The following is a 19,008-nucleotide window of genomic DNA, read 5'->3' as shown; positions in this document are numbered from 1 at the left end:
TGGAAGGCAGAGGCAAGTGGATCTCTGTGAGTTCGAGGCCAGCCTGAGCTACAGAGTGAGTTCCAGGACAGCCAGGGCTGTTACACAGAGAAATCCTGTCTCAAAAAAACAAAAATAGACAAAAAGAACTTGGGAGTGGAGGAGTATCATCTATATAAAGGTTATCTTAGGGAAGTCAGGGATGGAACATTCCAATTAACCTTGACTCCCTACAGTACTTTTCTATACATTCAACCTCTTAGCAATGTGTTTGATTCGTGTTTGCTGATTCAGAGCTAGACACATTTTGATGTTAGCAGGACATCACCAGAGATACTGGATTTCATTGGTTATTTAAAAAAATTATCAGTTAGCATCTTAATCATTTAGGTTTGGCTTTTCTCAGGAATTTAGAATACTGGAGAAAGGGAAGGGTAGTCACAGGACAAATCCTTACAACTAGAAAGTGGGAAGCTGTTAGGAGTTGCCCATCTGCTGGATCAACCCTGGTGGGGGCTTCCTCTACACCACACATCACTACAAGGTATAGTTAGAAACCATTGCAGTGCTTTTCATCTCTCAGCCCAGGAACTCAGAGCTCCTGGAAGCCTCTTAGAGCTTTAAAGCAAAGCAGATGCCTGAGAAACAAGGGTCATGAAGCAGAGAACTGACCTGTTCCCCTTCTTTTGTTCATATGACTTGCTATAAATAAAGTTACTACTGGGTTTAAAGCAAAATTTAAAGTTGTCAAAGAAATATAAATTCGTGGCCAGTGTGGTGACACATGCCTTTGATCCCAGCACTCGAGAGACAGAGTCAGGCAGATCACTGTGAGTTCAAGGCCAGAGTGAGTTCCAGGACAGCTTGGGCTCTGAGTAGATGTTCATTTGAAAACAATTGGTAAGTTGCTGTGTGGATATTTAAGAACTCATGAGGAAGCCAGATGAGGTTGTACATGCCAATAATTCCAGGATTTGGGAAGTTAAGAGTTCAAGTCCAGCCTAGGTTATATAAGACTCCATTTGAGAGAGAGAGAGAGAGAGAGAGAGAGAGAGAGAGAGAGAGAGAGAGAGAGAGAGAGAGAGAGCTCACAAGGAATGAGGTGCAAATTATTTCCCTCCCCTAACCCACAGAAATCACAGGAAGCTCTTGTTCTAGGGAGAAGCTTTCCAGGATTTAACCACCTGCACTGGTTTCATCAGCCTCTTCATGGCCGCCTCTTATTTCCCATCCTAAGGTTTTGATTCACGACCTTTGTTCCTGAGCAAACTTGGCTTCCCAAAAAGGGGCGCTCAAAGTCATAATCAGCACCTGGTTAAGAAGTAAATTTGTCATTTAGGTTTACAGTTATTCATCCCTTCATCTTGTCAGGCAACGAATTATTTACTGAATGCTAACTAGGCCCTGGAGATAAAGCAGTAAGCTGGCTTCAGGCTTCTGGTAGAGTTGAAAACTGGAAGAAGCAGTAACAAAAAACAAATTGATAGGTAATGCATTGTATTATGTAAGTGCTGTAAAGCAAAAGCTGGGATGAGAGAAACGTTGGGGAAATCTCTCTGAGGAATAATAATCAAATAAACCCGCATGACGTCCAGTTACCTAGGGAACAAGCCTGGATTACTGAGAGCCAAGAATCACGGTGAGCCCTAGATGGAGAAAATACAGTGAGAGAAAGACAGGGGGGCTGGCCTCAACTCAGTAGAAAAGCCCTCCTTCTTGAGGCTGGCTCAAGAGGATTATGAGTTCTAGCCTAGGCTACACAGAGAGTACCAGGCCAGCTTGGGTTACACAGGAAGTCCCTGTTCCTTGAAATAAATAAATGAATGCTATAATCCAAGTCAAAAGTTGGCAAAAGAAGAAGAAGAAGGGGGAGGGAGGAAGAGGAAGAGGAGGAGGAGGAAGAGAAGAAGAAGAAGAAGAAGAAGAAGAAGAAGAAGAAGAAGAAGAAGAAGAAGAAGAAGGCGAGACATTTCACTCTGAGAATATATAAATGACAGAAAAATTAAAAACACCAAATACCATGTCTGGTGGTTCACCCCTGTAAGCCCAGCACTTGAGAGGCTGAGGCAAAAGAATCATGGTAAGTTCAAGACCAATTAAGCTACATAGAACATAGGCCAATCTAGAACGTACAAAGAAAATCAAACAAACAAGCAACAAAAACATACCAACAGTAGCCAGGCCTATTGGTACAGGCCTGTAACCCCAGCTACTTGTGTGTAAACTGAGTCAGGAGGATCACAAATTCAAAGAAAAGCATGGCTCATAGCTCAGCAGTAAAGCACTTGCCTTGCACACACCAACTTCTACATTCAATCCCCAGTTAAAAAAACAAAGGGTGGAGAGAGATGCTCGATGGTTAAGAGCACTTGCTGCTCTGGCGGAGACCAGAGCCTGTTTGGGAAGCACCTGGTCAGGTGGCACACAACTGCCAGGGACTCCAGGGAATCTGTCGCCCTCTCCTGGCCTCCACAAGCATCTGCACCCACATGTACATAGCCATGCAAAGACAGACACAGATACACATAATTTAAAATAAAGTTTAAAAAGGAAGAAAACAATACACAAATTTTGCTATTTGCTAACATTGCTCTAAATTTTATGTAGTTAAAAAAAAAGGAAATATCTCGGTCAGATGGTGGTGGCGCACACCTTTAATCCCAGAACTCGGGAGGCAGAGCTAGGCGGATCTCTGTGAGTTTGAGGCCAGCCTGGTCTACAGAGTGAGATCCACGACAGGCACCAAAACTACACAGAGAAACCCTGTCTCAAAAAACAAAAAACAAAAAAAAAGAAAGAAAGAAAGAAGGAAGGAAGGAAGGAAGGAAGGAAGGAAGGAAAGAAAGAAAGAAAGAAAGAAAGAAAGAAAGAAAGAAAGAAAGAAAGAAAGAAAGGAAGGAAGATCTCAAATCAAAAGGCATATTTACTTCAAAATATTTACTTCACAACCAAACTGTCCATTTTACTGACGGTCTCTCAGGCCCTGCTGAAGGAGGAGAGCTGGGAAGTGTGCTCTGTAGAGGGGATTCTTCCTCATCTCCTCGAATCTGCTCCAAAGGTAAACTCAGTGACACTTCATAATTTCAGCCTCTTTGACAAACATGGCCAAGCAGAAATTCCCAATAATGAAGATAAAATTGTCATATGCCTCTAATGTCCAATCACTTCTAGTGTTCAATTAGGTTACTTTAAATAGCCTAGATATGGATTGATAACAAAGTCCCTCTGAGATAATATAGCCTTTGTTTTTTGTGTTTAAAGAAAAAAGTTTCATTTACATCCTCCAAGCCAAGGACATTGATTTTTAAGATGAAAAATTGCACTTTGCTATAATTGCTGCCAGCATAGATTTCTTGGACGGACTTTACCTTCAGATACTTGCCAAGGCCTGAGCCATAACTGAACCATGCATCGCATCTGCTTTGGCTTGCATGAAGAGTTTTATTGTTGGTAGCACTAAAGCAAAGGGAGTTTTTCTTCTGGACATCTGATCCAATCCAATTATTTACAGTCACTCTTACTGAATACCCACGGTGTGCAACCCCCCCCCCAAGCTATATGCTTGTGACAGAGAAGTTGCCATATACCATGCTGTGAGGAAGCACACAGACACAGGGTGGGCAGGAGGGGAACTGAGCACAGGTAGTGGCAGTTGCTCATTCATTTGCCAAGAATGACCCAAAGGTAAGGCTGAGTCCATTCCACTAACTACTTTCCTTGAGCTGTTAATAAGGCTGGTAAGGAACAAGAAGCAATCTACATGTAGTCTGACATATAGTTTGTTTTGTTTTTGCAGTGCTGGGGGCAGAACCCAGAGTCTCAAAAATGTAAGGAAAACACTCTACCAGCTGAGCTATATCCCCAGTTTAACAGGTTAATGCAATGTCAGAGTCACATTACAGAAAGACCATCCCAAATCAGCTGGGACCAGTGCAGCTAACTCAGAAGACCAGAGCCTTAGTCAGTATTCTATTGCTGTGAAGAGACACTATTGTAGCATGAATCTTATAGAGTCTTATTAATAAAATCAAACCCGAGGCCAGTTATTGGGGTGAACTGGAAGATCAGAGAAACAGAACAAGCCACAACTAACCTCACCTGGCCAACTTCTCAGCTGGTCTTGTTTCCTCAGACTGGAAGCCTCTGTGTCCTCATATCCAAATGGCTCTCAGCTGAACTGCTGCTAGAAGCCTGAAAGCTTAACCAGCCAAATGCTTAACCAGCCAAATGCTTAACCAGCCAAATGCTTAACCAGCCAAATGCTTCTAGTTTCTGGTCCTCACGCCTTATATATCTTTCTGCTTTCTACCACCACTCCCTGGGATTAAAGGCTCACTTTCTGAGATTAAAGGCACGAGTCACCAAGCTTGGCTGTATCCTTGAACAGATGGATTTCTGCCTCTGGAATGCTAGGATTAAAGGTGTGAGTGCCACCATTTTCTAGCCTTTGTATCTAGTGGCTGTTCTGTCTCTGACCCCAGATAAGTTTATTAGGGTGCACAATATTTTGGGGAACACAATACCACCACACACTATGACCATGGCAACTCTTATAAAAGAAAGCGTTTAACTGGGACTTGTTTATAGTTTCAGAGGTTTAGTTCATTGCCATCATGCTGGCAGACATGGTGCTGGAGAGACAGCTGAAAGTTCTACATCTGGATCCACAGGCAACAGGAAGAGGAGAGCTACTGCGCCTGGCTCGGGGTCTTGAAATCTCAAAGCAATCCCAGTGACACACTTCCTCCAATAAGGCCACACCTCCTAACCCTTCTAAGTAGTGCCCCTCCCTGGTGACTAAACATTCAAAATATGAGCCTATGGGAGCCATTCTTATTCAAACCACCACAACCACTGTTCTTTGTTTCATAATGATCTACACAGCATTAGTCTGGCAGAACCACCTGCTCCCATCATGTATCTGATGCCAGGATACATCCAGAAAATGACATAATATAGAAAAGTTGAGGAAACCCTATTCTGGGAAAATCACACTCCCAGAATTCCTCACCTCTTCCCCTCTTTAACACATAAATAATAATACCCGCTCCATTTTGCACAGTCTTGCTATCCGAAAACTCAAGACTGCATCTCTCTGGAGAAGCCCACTCCCGCCCCTTATCTTGGGTGTGTGTTGCTGTCCTTTCCTTAGGCAACTCTTCAGCAACTTCTGGGCTGAAATCTGTATGTGCTTTTTCTTTATAAACCACACAATGTTTTTACTCAACAAACTCATGCTTGGCCTAATAAGTCCCAGCTTTGCTTCATACCAATCCCTCCTGAAACTCTTTTCTTCTTTGTCAGTAAAGATCACAGCTTCACCTGGCTGGAGATCTCTGAAAACAATTGGGCAGCAGAGCCAGCCATTCACGCTGAGCTGTATGTCCTGCTATCAGCAACACTGAGACAACCTTGATTCCAGAGCAATAAACTGAATAGGGATTATGGTTGGAGGGACAGTTGTAAAATGTTATGAGGGTTCTTAGCTGATTTTTTTTTCTGAGACAGGGTCTCACGTAGCTGAGGCTGGCCTGGAATTTAGTAGTAGTCAAGAATGGTCTTGAACTTCTGCTCCTGCCTCCACTTTCTCTACTTCCTATGTGCTAGGGTTACAGAAGTGAGGAGAGGGGAGGAGACTAGGACTGGCCCAGATAACTGCTCTGACCAGGCGACCCTTGTTGTGTCATTGGCAGGAAGGGCCACAGTGATGTCCCTGCTGTACTCAATCACTTCCCAAAGGCAGCCCAAAGGCATGCCACTGCCCTGGCGGTGCTATCAAAATCTAAAAGGACTTATGTTTTTGTTTTTTATCAATTCAAATTTTTTAATTTATTATTAATCTGTGTGGAGGTGTAAGGCTAAGTGAGCGTGTGCCACAGCACCTATGTGAAGGTTAGAAGACAAACTTTGGGAGTCAATTCTCTTTGTCCACTATGTGTATTCCAGGGATCGAACTCAGATCCCAGGCTCTGCAGCAGGCATCTTAAGCTGCAGATCTTACTGAGCCTGGTACAAGTTTCTTTCTTTCCTTTTTTTTTTTTTTTTTTTTTTTTTTTTTTTTTTTTTTTAAGATTTATTTATTATGTATGCAGTGTTCTGTCTGCATGTATGCCTGCAGGCCAGAAGAGGGCACCAGATCTCATTACAGATGGTTGTGAGCCACCATGTGGTTGCTGGGAATTGAACTCAGGACCTCTGGAAGAGCAGTCAGTGCTCTTAACCTCTGAGCCATCTCTCCAGCCCCCTCTTTCTTTCCTTTTTTAAAATAATGATAATTTATTTATTATTTGCATTGGTGTTTTGCCTGCATGTATGTCTGTGCGATGCTGTCAGACCTTGGAGTTACAGTTGTGAGCTGCCATGTAGGTGCTGGGAATTGAAACCAGGGCCTCTGGAAGAACAGTCAGTGCTCTTAACTGTTGAGCCATCTCTCCAGCCCCCCAGCCCCCTGTACAAGGTTCTTAATTACTGAATCTGTTCAGGACCTGCCAGAGGCAGATGCTGAGCTGAGTTCAGATGTGAGGGAGATCTCTGAAGAGAAGCAGCTGTGAAGAAGAAGGGAGAAAGCCTGCATCATGAGCAATGATAATTCATGGGAGGGGGACTGCTTATTTTTTTTGTTTTTTGAGACAAGTGTCTTTATGTCTCCCAGGGTAGATGTTAACTTACAGTCCTCCTATGTCTGATCCAAGTGATGGGATTACAGGGTTACTGCTCCTGGATAAGAGGTCTTACAAGACAGGTTTTCTCTGTGTAGCTCTGGCTGTCGTGGAACTCTTGCAGACTGACCTCCAGCACAGAGATCTGCCTTTGCCTCCCAGTTTCTGAGATTAAAGGTGTGTGTCACCGTGTCTGATTTGATCAGAGAGATTCTTAAGAGCTTTCATTGAACACCCTAAGTTTTAATGCGGGAATGTGCTTTCCTGAAAATGAATATCAAGGGGCAGAATTGAAATCTTAATCATGCACTGTCTTGGCTAGTGTTCCAGGATTCCTTCAACCTCAGTGGCTCCCATCAGGGGTCACATTGGCCATGTTTTCAGACAACATAGTTGTCCCAACTGGAGCAAGAGCTGATGGCTTGGGTGGGCAGAATCAGGAACACTGGTGACAGCCTTCACACACATGATGGCCCGCACCTAAGTGTCCACTCAGCAAACAACAGTGCTCAGGTCAGGAAGCTCTTCCCTACTCATTTTCTAAACCTCATGCAAGAAAGCCAGTGGTACAGGCATCGAGTGCTCAGCGGGAAAAGTGAGGAACATTCTGGACAGAGCTGCTGGGTAGAAGACATCTGCAGTATGAACTCGCACATAGAGACAGCCCTGACCTAACACAGCAGTTGGAGTCAGGCTGCCTAAAGAATGACAACTTCTATTCAGTTTTACCGAAACCCAGAAGTCTTGGTGCCTGCAGAATCACAACCTCTTTCCTATTTAAATGACAAGCCCTCCCACCCTCTAACACATACCTTGCAAAGTTACAGAAACAATTGTCAAAAGGATTATACTTTGAGCCTTGTGCCAAGCAAAGTACTTTGCACACATTGACATCCAAGGGAGACATGCCCACACCTGTCCTGCCATCCTGTCAGCCAAGTTTGGAATGTGATTTGAACTTTCTTTACTTAGAATCTGAGTTTTGTCAACTGTCACTAGAAATGTTCCTCATAAATACTGGATAGAAACACTGAGAGAACATTCTAGAGTACTAATAACCCCAAATTGTTCTACCTAGAAAGTATGACCTGGAGATATTTTTTAAAAGTATAGCATGGTGGCACATGCCTTTAATCCCAGCAGTCCTATAGAAGGACCCAGGTCTAGGCTAGTGGGTTGCTTGCAAAAGTACTTTGCACCAGCTGCTTGCTACAGGGGACAGAAACTCCCAGAGTTCATCTTCAGCTAGCTGTGAGACCTTAGCTTAACCTCCCCTGTGGCAATTTCATTTTAAAATTGTATTATCTCAGCTGTGTGTTCACAGTACATAAAACAACAGTGCTTTTTATTGGAGGAGGGAGGTGTTCTGAGCATTGGGCCAGGACTTCCAACTTAATTGATAAACCATGCTCTTATGTGAGCCACTGCCTCATGAAAAGCCCGTGAGGAATAATCTGACATCAAGCCTTGGAAATAACCCTAAAAACAGTGAATGGAATTGTATTTTTACACAGTTAATGCACTCCTAATCACAAACACATACCAACACCAAGTGCTGTCACCCCCTTTTGAAATGTTTCATTTATTTATTTTGTGTGTGTAGGTGTTTTGCTGGAACTTAAACCCAAGTCTTATGCATGCTAAGCAATCATTATATCACTGAGCCCCAGCAAATACAATATCCTCAATCAGATAAAGGGGTAGGGGACCCTTGGTAGGATTTTTGAGGCTTGTTGTTATTGTTGTTGTATTTGTTTGTCTTTCTATGTAGCCCTGTCTGTCCTGGAATTCAGAGAGATCTGCCTGCCTCTGCTTCGAAAGTGCTGGGATTGAAGGCGTGTGCCACCATGCCCAGCAGTTTTTGTTTGTTTTGTTTTTTTTTTTTTTGAGATAGGGTCTACATCTCAGCCCAGGCTGACCTTGAATGCTCAGCATTCCTCCCACCTCAGCCTCAGATGACTGGGATTACAGACATAAGCCCCAACACGAGACTTAGATGAATTTTTTTCGTATGCATATGGGGGCACCATGATAATATGTGTGGAGGCCAGAGGACAGCTCTGGGGAGTTGGCTGTCTCCTTCTACCTTGAGACACAGGGATCAAACTCAGATCCTCAGGTTTGTATGGAAGCCACTTTTATTTGTTACACTATCATCCTGGTTCAGACAAGTATTATTGTTTTAATGGCTAGAATGGAGCAGAATTTGGCACCAACATTATTTCTATTGTCTACTTTTAGAGTTGTAAAATGGGGAGTTGGAGAGATGGCTCAGTAGTTAAAAGCACATATTGCTCTTGTAGTTCAAATCCCAGCACCCACATCACATGGCTCAGTATTACCTGTAAATTCTGCTCCAGAGAGATCTGGTACCTCTAGTCTCCGTGGCATTCATTTGCATGTACAGACACAATTTTAAAAATAAAATAAAAATAGACTTGTAAAATGAAACTGTTCAGATGACTAAGCTAGTGAACTGGAAGGAGTTTTGTTATAGTTGTTAATATTCTGATCTGCCCCTTGAAATCCCACCCCTTGGTGCCTCCCTGTGTCCTGATGCAAAAGCCTCATTCTAAGGAAAAACTTCTCCCCTTCCTCTCTCTCTTCTGCTTCTCCTCCCATGAGGTGTACACCCTCCTCCTCTCTCTTTTCTCTTTCTCTGTCTCTCTCTTTCCTATCTTTCTCTTCATCTCTCTATTATAATAAACTCTCCACATGGATGCAGCGTCTGGGCTGTGAATTATTGGCCATCGCCACCATGCCCACATGGCGTGCATCTGCTTAGCATGTTTCCCTGCACGCTCAAGATACCCTTGGGGGTCTCTCCCCCCTCCCCCTGCACAATAATTCATAACAATAGTGTTGAGCGATCATGCTTGGACTTCTAAGGTACAGGTTAAAAGTGGTTTTTAATCATTGGAAAGTATCTTGCATAGTGATCAGCTGAAAACTTAGGCTCTTTGCAAAGGATACTGAAGGCAAAGGATTGAAAAGTACTAAATTAGCTGGGCATTGGTGGTGCATGCCTTTAATCATAGCACCCAGGAGGCAGAGGCAGGCAGAGCTCTGTTAGTTCCAGGACAGAGAAACCCATCTTGAAAAACTAAAACAAAACAAAAAACTAAATTAGCAAAATGAATCTTAGTGAGTCTTTCATAAGCTTAACCCCTATTTCAAAGTGTCCCTCAGATTTCCATCCTAGAGTTTTTCATACCTTAGAGCAACATACTATGTATGGGAAGATCAGGATGCGGTGAAGAGTTGGCCTTTTGAGGCAGGATTTCGTGAATGAATTCTGAAGCTCAAAGTCAACACAATGGACAACACAATGAGATTTTTTTTCTTAAAACAAAAAAACAAAACAAAAACAAAAACAAAAACAAAACAAAACAAACAAAACAAAACAAAAAAAAAAAAAAAAAACCAGGGCCAGGAGCACAGGTAGACCCGGTTTGCAGTGTAGGTGCTCTAAACTTAAGAACATTCCAGGCTGCTGAAGAACAGGAAATCATTCTCTTTCCCACACTGCCATCTGCTGATGGAAGAAGGCAATGTTTATTACCTGCCCAGGTTGCCTTCCTACCAGGACCCACAGCTTCTCGGAACAGCACACTCTTAAGGAGATCTGACCAGGACTCTTAGGAGTCAGGGCTCTTAGTGCCAGTCGCCCTGCTGGCCTCACTCTTGAGTGGTCCCACACTAACAGCTATGGCTGGCATTCCACCACAAGCTGCCTCCCATCCCCGTCAATCAAATCGCTCGTCATCAGGTTGGAACTGATGGCAAGAACTGTGGGACTATGCAGAAGCAGAGGTGCTGGGAAAGTCCCTCGGGGAACTAATGGCTGTGCTAAGGGTAAGGAGAACGTGTGAGGGCTGGGTCCACAGGGGTCCACAGGCCACATCACACTAGAAGCTAGCCAATAGCCCTGTGGGGAAAGGGAGGCACCAGGCTAATTATGTTTCATATTTGGAGAGTTCTAGTCGTGTGAGACCAGTAAGTAATGGTGGCAGGAAGGTCCAGGCCTGGGGGGTCAGTCCAGGGTTGAACCCTGGCTGTGCAATCACTAGATCTCCATCATCCGGAGCCCCTGAGATTCCCTGTGTCGGCACTTCCTTATTGTAAGACACAGTGACACAGATTGTCCTGGTGGATAAAGCTAAACCAGACTGTGTATTTAAAGTTCCTGCAATATGGTGGGCTCAGAGATGCTCTGTGCTGACATGGAACGGTGTGGAATGCCAGCTGGCTGACTGGCTGTAAGGAGAGGAAGGGAAAGGAACACACTAGCCAGGCCGCTGTCATATTTGGCTCCCAGAACCCCTGGGATGAGGATAGAGGCAGATAGGAATCTACCTGGGAAGCCTTGTCAACCCCACAGTAGGCCTCTGCATGTCCGGGCATCCCCGGATGGATCCCAACAAGAGAAAGGATAGTACCCCCAAACACACCAGCCAGAATTGGAGTGTGTATTGTATTCTAACAGAGGGAAGTGGCCTCTGCAAAAAGTAGGCTGGAAATGTGACTAAGGCTTTCCCGGGTTTGGAGCCAGACTCCTGGAATCTTCTCCCCACCCTGACCTGGCGACCATCCAACTTCAGGGATTCTGAACCAACTTTATTTGCAAAAGCCAGGCAAGGAGGAACCCGAGGCAGAAAGTTCTCCACGCCCCTCTCAGGGCCCCCACATCAGCATTTTTCTCCCCTGGAACCACCACACACTCCCGGCTCAGTGAAGTTCGACTCCGCCCACCGATGACCCGCCCCTTAGCAACCCATAAGCCCCACCCACCAACAGCCCCGCCTCTTTATGGTCCTCGCCCCTCCCTGGCCCAGGCCTCGCCCCTTCGCTCAGGGCCAGCCTACACGATGGCAAACTGGCAGATGTAGGGCAGCTGGTCGCGGCATCGCTTGTCGAACCACTTGCCGTTGGCCGCTACGGCCAGGGCAGCGCAGTTCTCGGCTTTGCCGCCATCAGGCTGCGCGGTGATCTCCGTCTCCCAATTCTTGTAGGCCGGGCGGCCGCCGGTCATATCCACCCAGGCGCCTTCCGCTGCCATGTCGTTGAGGCCCATCCAGATCTCCACCTCGCTACCTGCGCTCTGGCGCGCATACTCGAACAGTGCCTCGTTCTCTAGTCCTGACTGCGGCGTGCCCAGCGTGCCGCCACGCGAGATGCAGTCCTCGCTGGCCTCGTGGAAGGTCTTCGGCTGGGTGAAGGCCAGGAAGCACTTCAAGTTGACCTTGGTGCCCTTCAGGCACACTGAAGGGAGAGATATCTGTCACATTAAGTTTCAGGGCCCCAGGACAGATAGACCTCATCCAGACAGCCCGCAGCCTCCAACCTATCCCATCCATCGCTTGAAACCTGCTTGCTCCCGCCCACTTCAGGATCCTGCTGTGGCAGAACCCAGGTTACTGTTCAAGAGGACTTGGTGCCCTGCTCCGGGAATGGCCACCCCTCTGCTGCAAAGGGTTCTTTAGCCAGGGTCACTGACTCCAGAGATGAAGGGAAGCAAAAGTCACCTGGCCTCTGCTCAGAGCAGGATAGTTCCCTGAGCCACAGAGGTTGGCACCAGGCTTATTCTGAGCTTATCTTCTCGTGGGTCTGCTTCCTTTCTCACATCCCCAGGCATGCAGCCTCAGCCCACTGCATCTCAAAGGCAGCTTCCCCAACTAGCTAGGGCCCCCTAAACCGAGCTGGACCACCAGCCCCACCCCACCCCCCAGGATCAAGCCACTAACTCACAGTGCCAGGCATCTGCCTACTTAAAATGGAGACCACAGTCTAAGATACTTAGGGCCTACCACCCCTGCCTGAGGGCCAGCAAGTTTCACCACAGGGGGTTTACACAGGGGACCTCTGCCCAGTCAGGTCCCTGGCTGGTTGGGTAGAGCTGGGAGAATGAGCTGAGACTACAGGAACATTTGCAGCAGAAAAGACTGAACAGGAAGGCAGGCTATCCAAAGGGCATCTGAACTAGAGTGCTCAGTGGAACACTGGCCTCCCAGGTTAGGAGGAAGGTACTTATGGTGAGTTTGGTGTAGCAGTTTGTATTTAGCTTGATTCCTAACTTGAATATCAGGCAGATGGGGTATGTCTGGGGTCACATATGTCAGAGGTACATATTGGCCCCTACCCATGCACTTAGTCATTCCACTCAGCGAATATTCAAGAGAAACATCCCCATGTCTCTGAGGGATTTGACAACTAGTCCTCACAGAATTGGTTATCCACAGACTCTGTAGCACAGCCATCACATGCTCAGGTACATCATATACCCAGATCAGGGCCAAGCACACACATAGTATGCTCACTCCACACCATGGAGTGAGGTAAGGTCATAGGGAGAGTGGGAAGAGAGACACGCATGAAGGCCATGATGGAGAGGGACAACTAACTTGAAGAAGAACTGCCTAGCCCCAAAGCTCTGTGCTTAGCCAGACTGGACTACTCACGCAAGAAAACAAAGCCTGGCTCTCCTGGCCTTTAGAGTGCCCGAAATGGGAGGTCTTGTCCCTGCTCTGCCGCCCCCAGCAGGGTAACTGTGTTACTCTGCCTCCGTTAGCCCATCTTTTATTTTTAAAAGTATTTTTTAAAGATTTTTATGTGTATATGTGTATGTTTGTGTGAGTGTATGCCATGTCTGTGTGGGGTTGCCCTCAGGGCAGAAGAAGGCATTGGATCCCCTGGAGCTAGAATTATAGATGGTTGTGAGTCACCATGTGGGTGCTGGGGACTGAACCCAGGTTCTCTGGAAGAGCAGCTAGGTCTCTTAATGACTGAGCTATCTCTCCAGCTCCAAGATTTTGTTTTTTATTTGTTATATTATTTGTTTGTTTTGTCTTTGAAATAGAGTCTCACTGTATGATCCTGACTGGCCTGGAACTCACTCTGTAGACCAGGCTGGCCTTGAAATCAAAGATCTGCCTTCCTCTGCCTCCCAAGTGCTGGGATTAAAGGTGTGTGCCACCATGCCTGGCCTTATTTTTATTTTTAAAGTGTGTGTGTGTGTGTGTGTGTGTGTGTGTGTGTGTGTGTAACAGAGAGAGACAGAGAGAGAGTTAATGCACATGAGTGAAGTGCCCATGGAGGACACCAAGCATTTGATCCTTTGGGACTGGAGTTACAAGCGTTGCTGGGAATCAAATTCTCAATTGCCATGCCATCTCTCCAGGTCCCTTCAGCTGGCATATCTTCACATCGGGACTAACAGATGCTGGCCTGGTTACTGTGATTCAGAGACAATCTATAAAGCCACAGGGGTGTGGACACAGGGGAGGAGGGAGACATGGGGAGTGGGCAGGGAAGGGAGGGTGATGTGCCCCAGGGCTGTGAGGCTGTTAAGTACAGTTCCCCTGAAGCTGGCCTAGGCTGTACTGCAATCCTGGCCCTGATTCAAAGCTCTCACTTCCACGAAGCACTGGTAGTTCCTGTTGGGAGTACCTTTGGCCTCGGAAGCACTCCACCTCCACATCCTCTAGCTGTGACCAGACCCCGCTGTGCCTGACAGGATGGGTCCTGCAGATGTGAGTTAGGGAACTTCCCCTAGGAAGCATGTGAACACAGCTCGGCGCTGGCTGGAAACTGGGACTTCTTCACTGCTGCCCATTGCCAGTCTGGCCTTGGGTGTGTTCCTCCACACAGCTGTACTGGACTCACCGGTCTGTAAGGCCTGCTGCTCCTTCAGCAGGGCCACCTCCTGGGCCAGGCTGTCCAGCTTGCTCTTGAGTTCCTCAAACATCTTTGGGCTCACCGCATCTAGGACGGAGAGGCATGGGGCAATGAAAACCGAGGCAGGAGACGCTCCCTTCCCTGTCTGCCACCCCGAGGAGGCAACGGGGATGACTTCTCCCAGCCTAGATCTCTTGCTGTCCCAACCAGCTCTGCCCCCTCCCTAAGGACCTGACCCTCCAGTGGACCCTTTTGGCCTGTTCCTGGTTCCTCTCCAGGCTTCCCTATTCTGCATTTGTCATGGTGGGGTCAGGATCAGCAGGAGTTGGCGAAACAGCCACCTCATCAGCTCTATTTATGGGCCATAAAATCACAGAGATCAGCTCCCCCAGGACTGAGACCAAGCAGAGACAGCAAGCCCCAGTCTGAGTTGAGGGTGACAGAGACACATGGTCACCAACACAGCTCCACCTTCTCATGTATACAGTGAGAGGACAACAGCATTCTGGAATGAGGAAACTCAGGAGAAATGACATAACACAGGGTGTGGGCCCATCCAACTGCAGCTGAGGGAGAGCAGGGGAGCTGCTTCCCACAGAGCAACCACTGCAGAAGGGTAGGGGCTTGCTGGGCACCACCTCAGCCATGCTCATAACCAGCCTATGCCATGGGCAAGTGCCATCCTGGATATTCACCATTTCACAAACAAGGAAACTGAGGTCAGATTTAGATGACCTGCCTAGGATGGTAGAGCAGCTAGCCCAAAGCCCTGATCCAAGTAGCCACAGAATCACACTCTTCCCATCTGCTCCATGGTACATGGCATCTCTTGATAGGGACCACTTGTATGGGTGAATGACATGTGCATCAGCAAGTGTAGGTGAGAGACACTCGTGTGTGTGTGTGTGTGTGTGTGTGTGTGTGTGTGTGTGTGTGTGTGTGTTAGATGAGAGCTCTGGGTGGACCTCTGTCTTTCTGAAGTCTCAGGGGTTCCTTGGAAAGCTCTGCTTGACTTGAGGCAAAGAGTAGGGAGTCCCTCCCTCCATGGGCCATTTCATGTGAAGTCTTGGGTTCATCAGTTCAGAGCCTTTGTCCACCCATTAGAAGCTTTGCCAAGGAATTGTGGCCAAGAAAGACTTGCAGGTGGTGATGGTGCACGCCTTTAATCCCAGCACTCGGGGAGGCCAGAGGCAGAGAGATCTTGAGGTCAGCCTGGTCAAGGCCAGCCTGCTCTACAGAGTGAGTTCCAGGACAGCCAGGGCTATACAGAGAAACCCTGTCTCAAAAGCAAACAAACCAATTAACAAACAAAAGAAGACATGGACTAGCATGTACAAACACCAGTGATATAACTTATCAAGCGTAGAGAAGATAACACCCAGAGGAACAAGAACAAAGCAGACAGGGTTGGAGCCAGTGAGCAGGGTCACTCTGCACCTCTGCCTCAACCTCTGGATTCCCAGAAGCTGTGCACAATCATATGGATCACCAGCACAGGGCACCATGTAGATAAAGTGAGTCAGAAACTGAACCAGGGTGTTAGTTAGCTCAAGCTCCCATGGGAGCCATCTAGGACCAGAGTATGAGTGAGGCCATTTCTGAAGACTGAGGCCGCCCTGCTCTGATCCTCTCCTTTCCCACAACTGACATGATTTATAAGACTGAGGAAAACTTGAGAAACTGGCAATCATTTTCCATATTCAGAAATCCTGTTTGCCTTTGGATCTAAATCCCTCATACAACTTGCCTTGGTGGCAATGTTGGCAATGCTCATGGATAGAACCATGCAGGGTATTCAGTCCTCCTATTTTAAAATGAGCAATTTGCCGGGTGGTGGTGGTGCACGCCTTTAATCCCAGCACTCGGGAGGCAGAGCCAGGTGGATCTCTGTGAGTTAGAGGCCACCCTGGGCTACCAAGTGAGTTCCAGGAAAGGCACAAAGCTACACAGAGAAACCCTGTCTCGAAAAACCAAAAAAAAAAAAGAGCAATTTGTAGACAATTATTATATATTTATCTGATTAAAGAAATCAAAACTATCCAAAAATTATCCTTCCTAATCCAGACTGCTTCCTGTTTTACTTTCCAGAGTAGTCTCTGTTACATATATAGCTCTTTCTGGAATAGTTCTATACATATTCAACAGATATTTATTTACTTTTAGTTGGCCCATTCCAATTTTCTAAATTATCGACACATGTTAATTGCTCAGGTTAGTGGCATTCATCTCCATATACATATGCCTCATGATAAATTCCTTTGTCAAAGTGATGTCAATATCATATCCATTCTGTTTTGAATTTTGTTCACATTGTAAACTTAGTCTTTGGAATTTTGGTTTTGTTTGTCGTTTTTGAGACAGGGTCTCCCTGTGTATCCCCGTCTGGCCTAGAACTCACAGAGATCCACCTGTCTCTGCCTCCAGAGTGCTGAGACTAAAGGCTTGTGCCACCATGCTTAGCTTTGCTTTGCTGTTGTTGTTTGAAGTGCTGAAGATGGAATCAGGATATCACACATTCTAAGCAAGCACAACAGAGTACACAGGAAGCTGTTAATTCTAACCCCTGGAGGTTTTTTTTTTTTTTTTTTTTTTTTTTTTTTTTTTTTTTTTTTTTTTTTTTTGAGACAGGGCCTCAAATTTGCTAAATAATTGAAGATAACCTTGAATTTATAGCCCTCCCGCCTCCACTTCCGAGTGCTGGGTTAGTATGTACCACAGCTCTGGTTCCTGTGTGATGCTGGGGATCAACCCAGTCCCTTGTAGATGCTATACAAGCACCCTACTGACTGAGTTCTGCCCATCCTTTCCTGTAGTCTTGTGCTCCAGGGCTGATTTTTGTACTTCACTATCTAGGTACAGAGGTTCTGTAGATTGTCCACACCCTTTCCTTTGGCTTGGCTCTACCATCTCCCTGAGTCTCCACCTCTGACTCTTCCTACCATCCTCCCTGTCCTGTAGGGGTGACAACCTCAGTCATTATCATAACATTCAGCTGTTTCATCTCCACCCATCCCAGGATGACCTCACCCTCAGCATTTCAGAGGAGAGTGGAGATGCTTTGAACTCAATCTGAGGTGATAAGGCTGATGCCCCATTGAAGTAAGAGTCCACTTGTCCCCCATTTCCCCTCTGTGTGCCAAGCGTTTTTCTAGGGGGAGCTTTATATATTTTACATTATTAAATGCTGACTGCAAGTCTTTGAGTACATTCTACTCCTCCTGGGATCAGAGTTGAGGAAACGCATGCTGGTGCTACCTGGTGGGAACTTACCCTCTCCAAGATGGAGGTTCAATTTCTTTAACATATGGGTGCCAGAGGGGGAGCAGATGCCAGTTTAGAAAATCTATAAGGTTCTTCTCCATTCTAAGAGTCAGGGACTATTGCAGTTCTGACAACCATCCCTGCTGTGAGGACCCTCCAGCCACCAGAGTCCTTTCACCAAAGGTCCTGGGAGGACTCTCACCAAAGTCAGACATGAAGGTTAGGAGCACAAGGGAGCACAATGAGGGAGCTGCCCCTGCTTACCTTTCTTGACATTTGTAGCCTTCTTGGTCTTGGGGGTGGGTGACTCTGTAGTGACCTGGGACAAGATGGAGAAGAGGCAGAAAAGCAGGTAGGTGCCCCCAAATCCCATACTGCTGCTTCTGGCTGCAATGCCTGGGTCAGAAAGCAGTGTCACTGCAGCCTGGGCTGCGCGGCTTAAGACTGTGGACACAAGGATCTCTGTCTTGAAAACCCTCCGAAAACTTGGCTGAGAACAGTCAAAACAGAAAAAAAAAAAAAAAAGAAGAAGCAGCTAGCCTGCCAAAGGCGAAAGGCTTGGGAGCCATAGCTACACGCTGTGGACAACCACCCAGCAGCCTGGCTAGCCTCCCAGAAAGTCATCGTTTCAAGGGATTAATAGACAGCCAATAGCTGCCATTGCTCAATCCGCCCAGTGATTATTTCAGGCAGGAGCCGGGTTGGGCCTGGCATTGGCTCAGTGAGTCTCTGCCCAGAGAATTGTCTTTTCCCATTTTGTTGAGACTTGGTGGGGAGAGTGTCTACAAGCTACTCTAAGGGACAATGACCAGGTTAACAGCCTTAATGGTCCAGAATGCTTGTGATTATTTTGATTTTGTTCATTAAAAAAAGCAAGATAAACCTTCCTTTCCTCACATTTCCCTCCCTCAAAAATCTGTCCTGAAGCCATAAGAGAGACAGAGCAAAGGAGGGGACCAGAGCAGAGAAGGGAACCAGGAGGTCTTAGAGCAGTGATGTCAGAGAGGGAGCAGGGGTATCATTCCCTGGATGTGCAGCAAGAGGCATCAGAGCTCTGCAGGATGGAGGGAGGCCTTGCCAGAAAGGTGGAGGCCCTGCTATAGTGCGGGAGCCCAAGTCCAGGAAAAACTGTGCAAGCAGGAGAGTAATGGCAGAGACCACAAGGACACTGAATGGCATACGCAGACCCTACTAAAGACAGTGGGAACTAAGTTTCAGAGAAGGGATTTATGAAGAAAGAGGGAGTTGGAATGAACCCTGCAGCGTATGGTTAAAAGCAGAGTTACCGGTGAGCGCCTGTGAACATGAGCATATCAGAGAAATCCGTATGTGTAGTTAACATCTGCCTCCCAGCTGTCCTTGGACAGGCCTTGGAGCTGCAAGTCCTCCAAAGCCTTGAGCCCTCTTGACATGGAAGTATAGACTGTAACATTCT

At 46.6% G+C, this 19,008-nt stretch overlaps 1 protein-coding gene and 1 long non-coding RNA gene across 2 annotated transcripts; both read right to left on the bottom strand.

The window, feature by feature from the left end:
- Nucleotides 1-8,753: 8,753 nt before the first annotated feature.
- LOC143274385 (uncharacterized) lies at nt 8,754-10,025 on the bottom strand. The gene is made up of 2 exons (XR_013053031.1): nt 9,853-10,025; nt 8,754-9,741 (listed from the first exon to the last, which is right to left on the bottom strand). It is a non-coding gene; the product is annotated as an uncharacterized LOC143274385 (long non-coding RNA).
- A 1,391-nt stretch (nt 10,026-11,416) lies between these two features.
- On the bottom strand, nt 11,417-18,059 carry Clec3b (C-type lectin domain family 3 member B). The gene is made up of 3 exons (XM_006990794.4): nt 17,838-18,059; nt 14,301-14,399; nt 11,417-11,900 (listed from the first exon to the last, which is right to left on the bottom strand). Exons 1-3 carry the CDS (start codon nt 17,944-17,946, stop codon nt 11,500-11,502), a joined length of 609 nt encoding a protein of 202 aa, XP_006990856.1. The 5' UTR covers nt 17,947-18,059; the 3' UTR covers nt 11,417-11,499.
- Between the last annotated feature and the right edge of the window lie 949 nt (nt 18,060-19,008).

This window comes from Peromyscus maniculatus, chromosome 7 (genome assembly GCF_049852395.1).
Source record: "Peromyscus maniculatus bairdii isolate BWxNUB_F1_BW_parent chromosome 7, HU_Pman_BW_mat_3.1, whole genome shotgun sequence".
NCBI lineage: Eukaryota > Metazoa > Chordata > Mammalia > Rodentia > Cricetidae > Peromyscus > Peromyscus maniculatus.
The sequence above is the reverse complement of the archived record's forward strand: the minus strand, read 5'-3'. Positions and strand labels throughout refer to the sequence as shown.

What these genes read in the sequence shown, in the direction of transcription:
- Clec3b (XM_006990794.4), bottom strand. Translation starts at nt 17,946, where the DNA reads ATGGGATTTGGGGGCACCTACCTGCTTTTCTGCCTCTTCTCCATCTTG. An exon ending in GGCTACAAATGTCAAGAAAG is followed by an intron (nt 14,400 to 17,837) that starts GTAAGCAGGGGC and finishes TCTCCGTCCTAG; the next exon opens with ATGCGGTGAGCCCAAAGATG. An exon ending in GCAGCAGGCCTTACAGACCG is followed by an intron (nt 11,901 to 14,300) that starts GTGAGTCCAGTA and finishes CTCTCCCTTCAG; the next exon opens with TGTGCCTGAAGGGCACCAAG.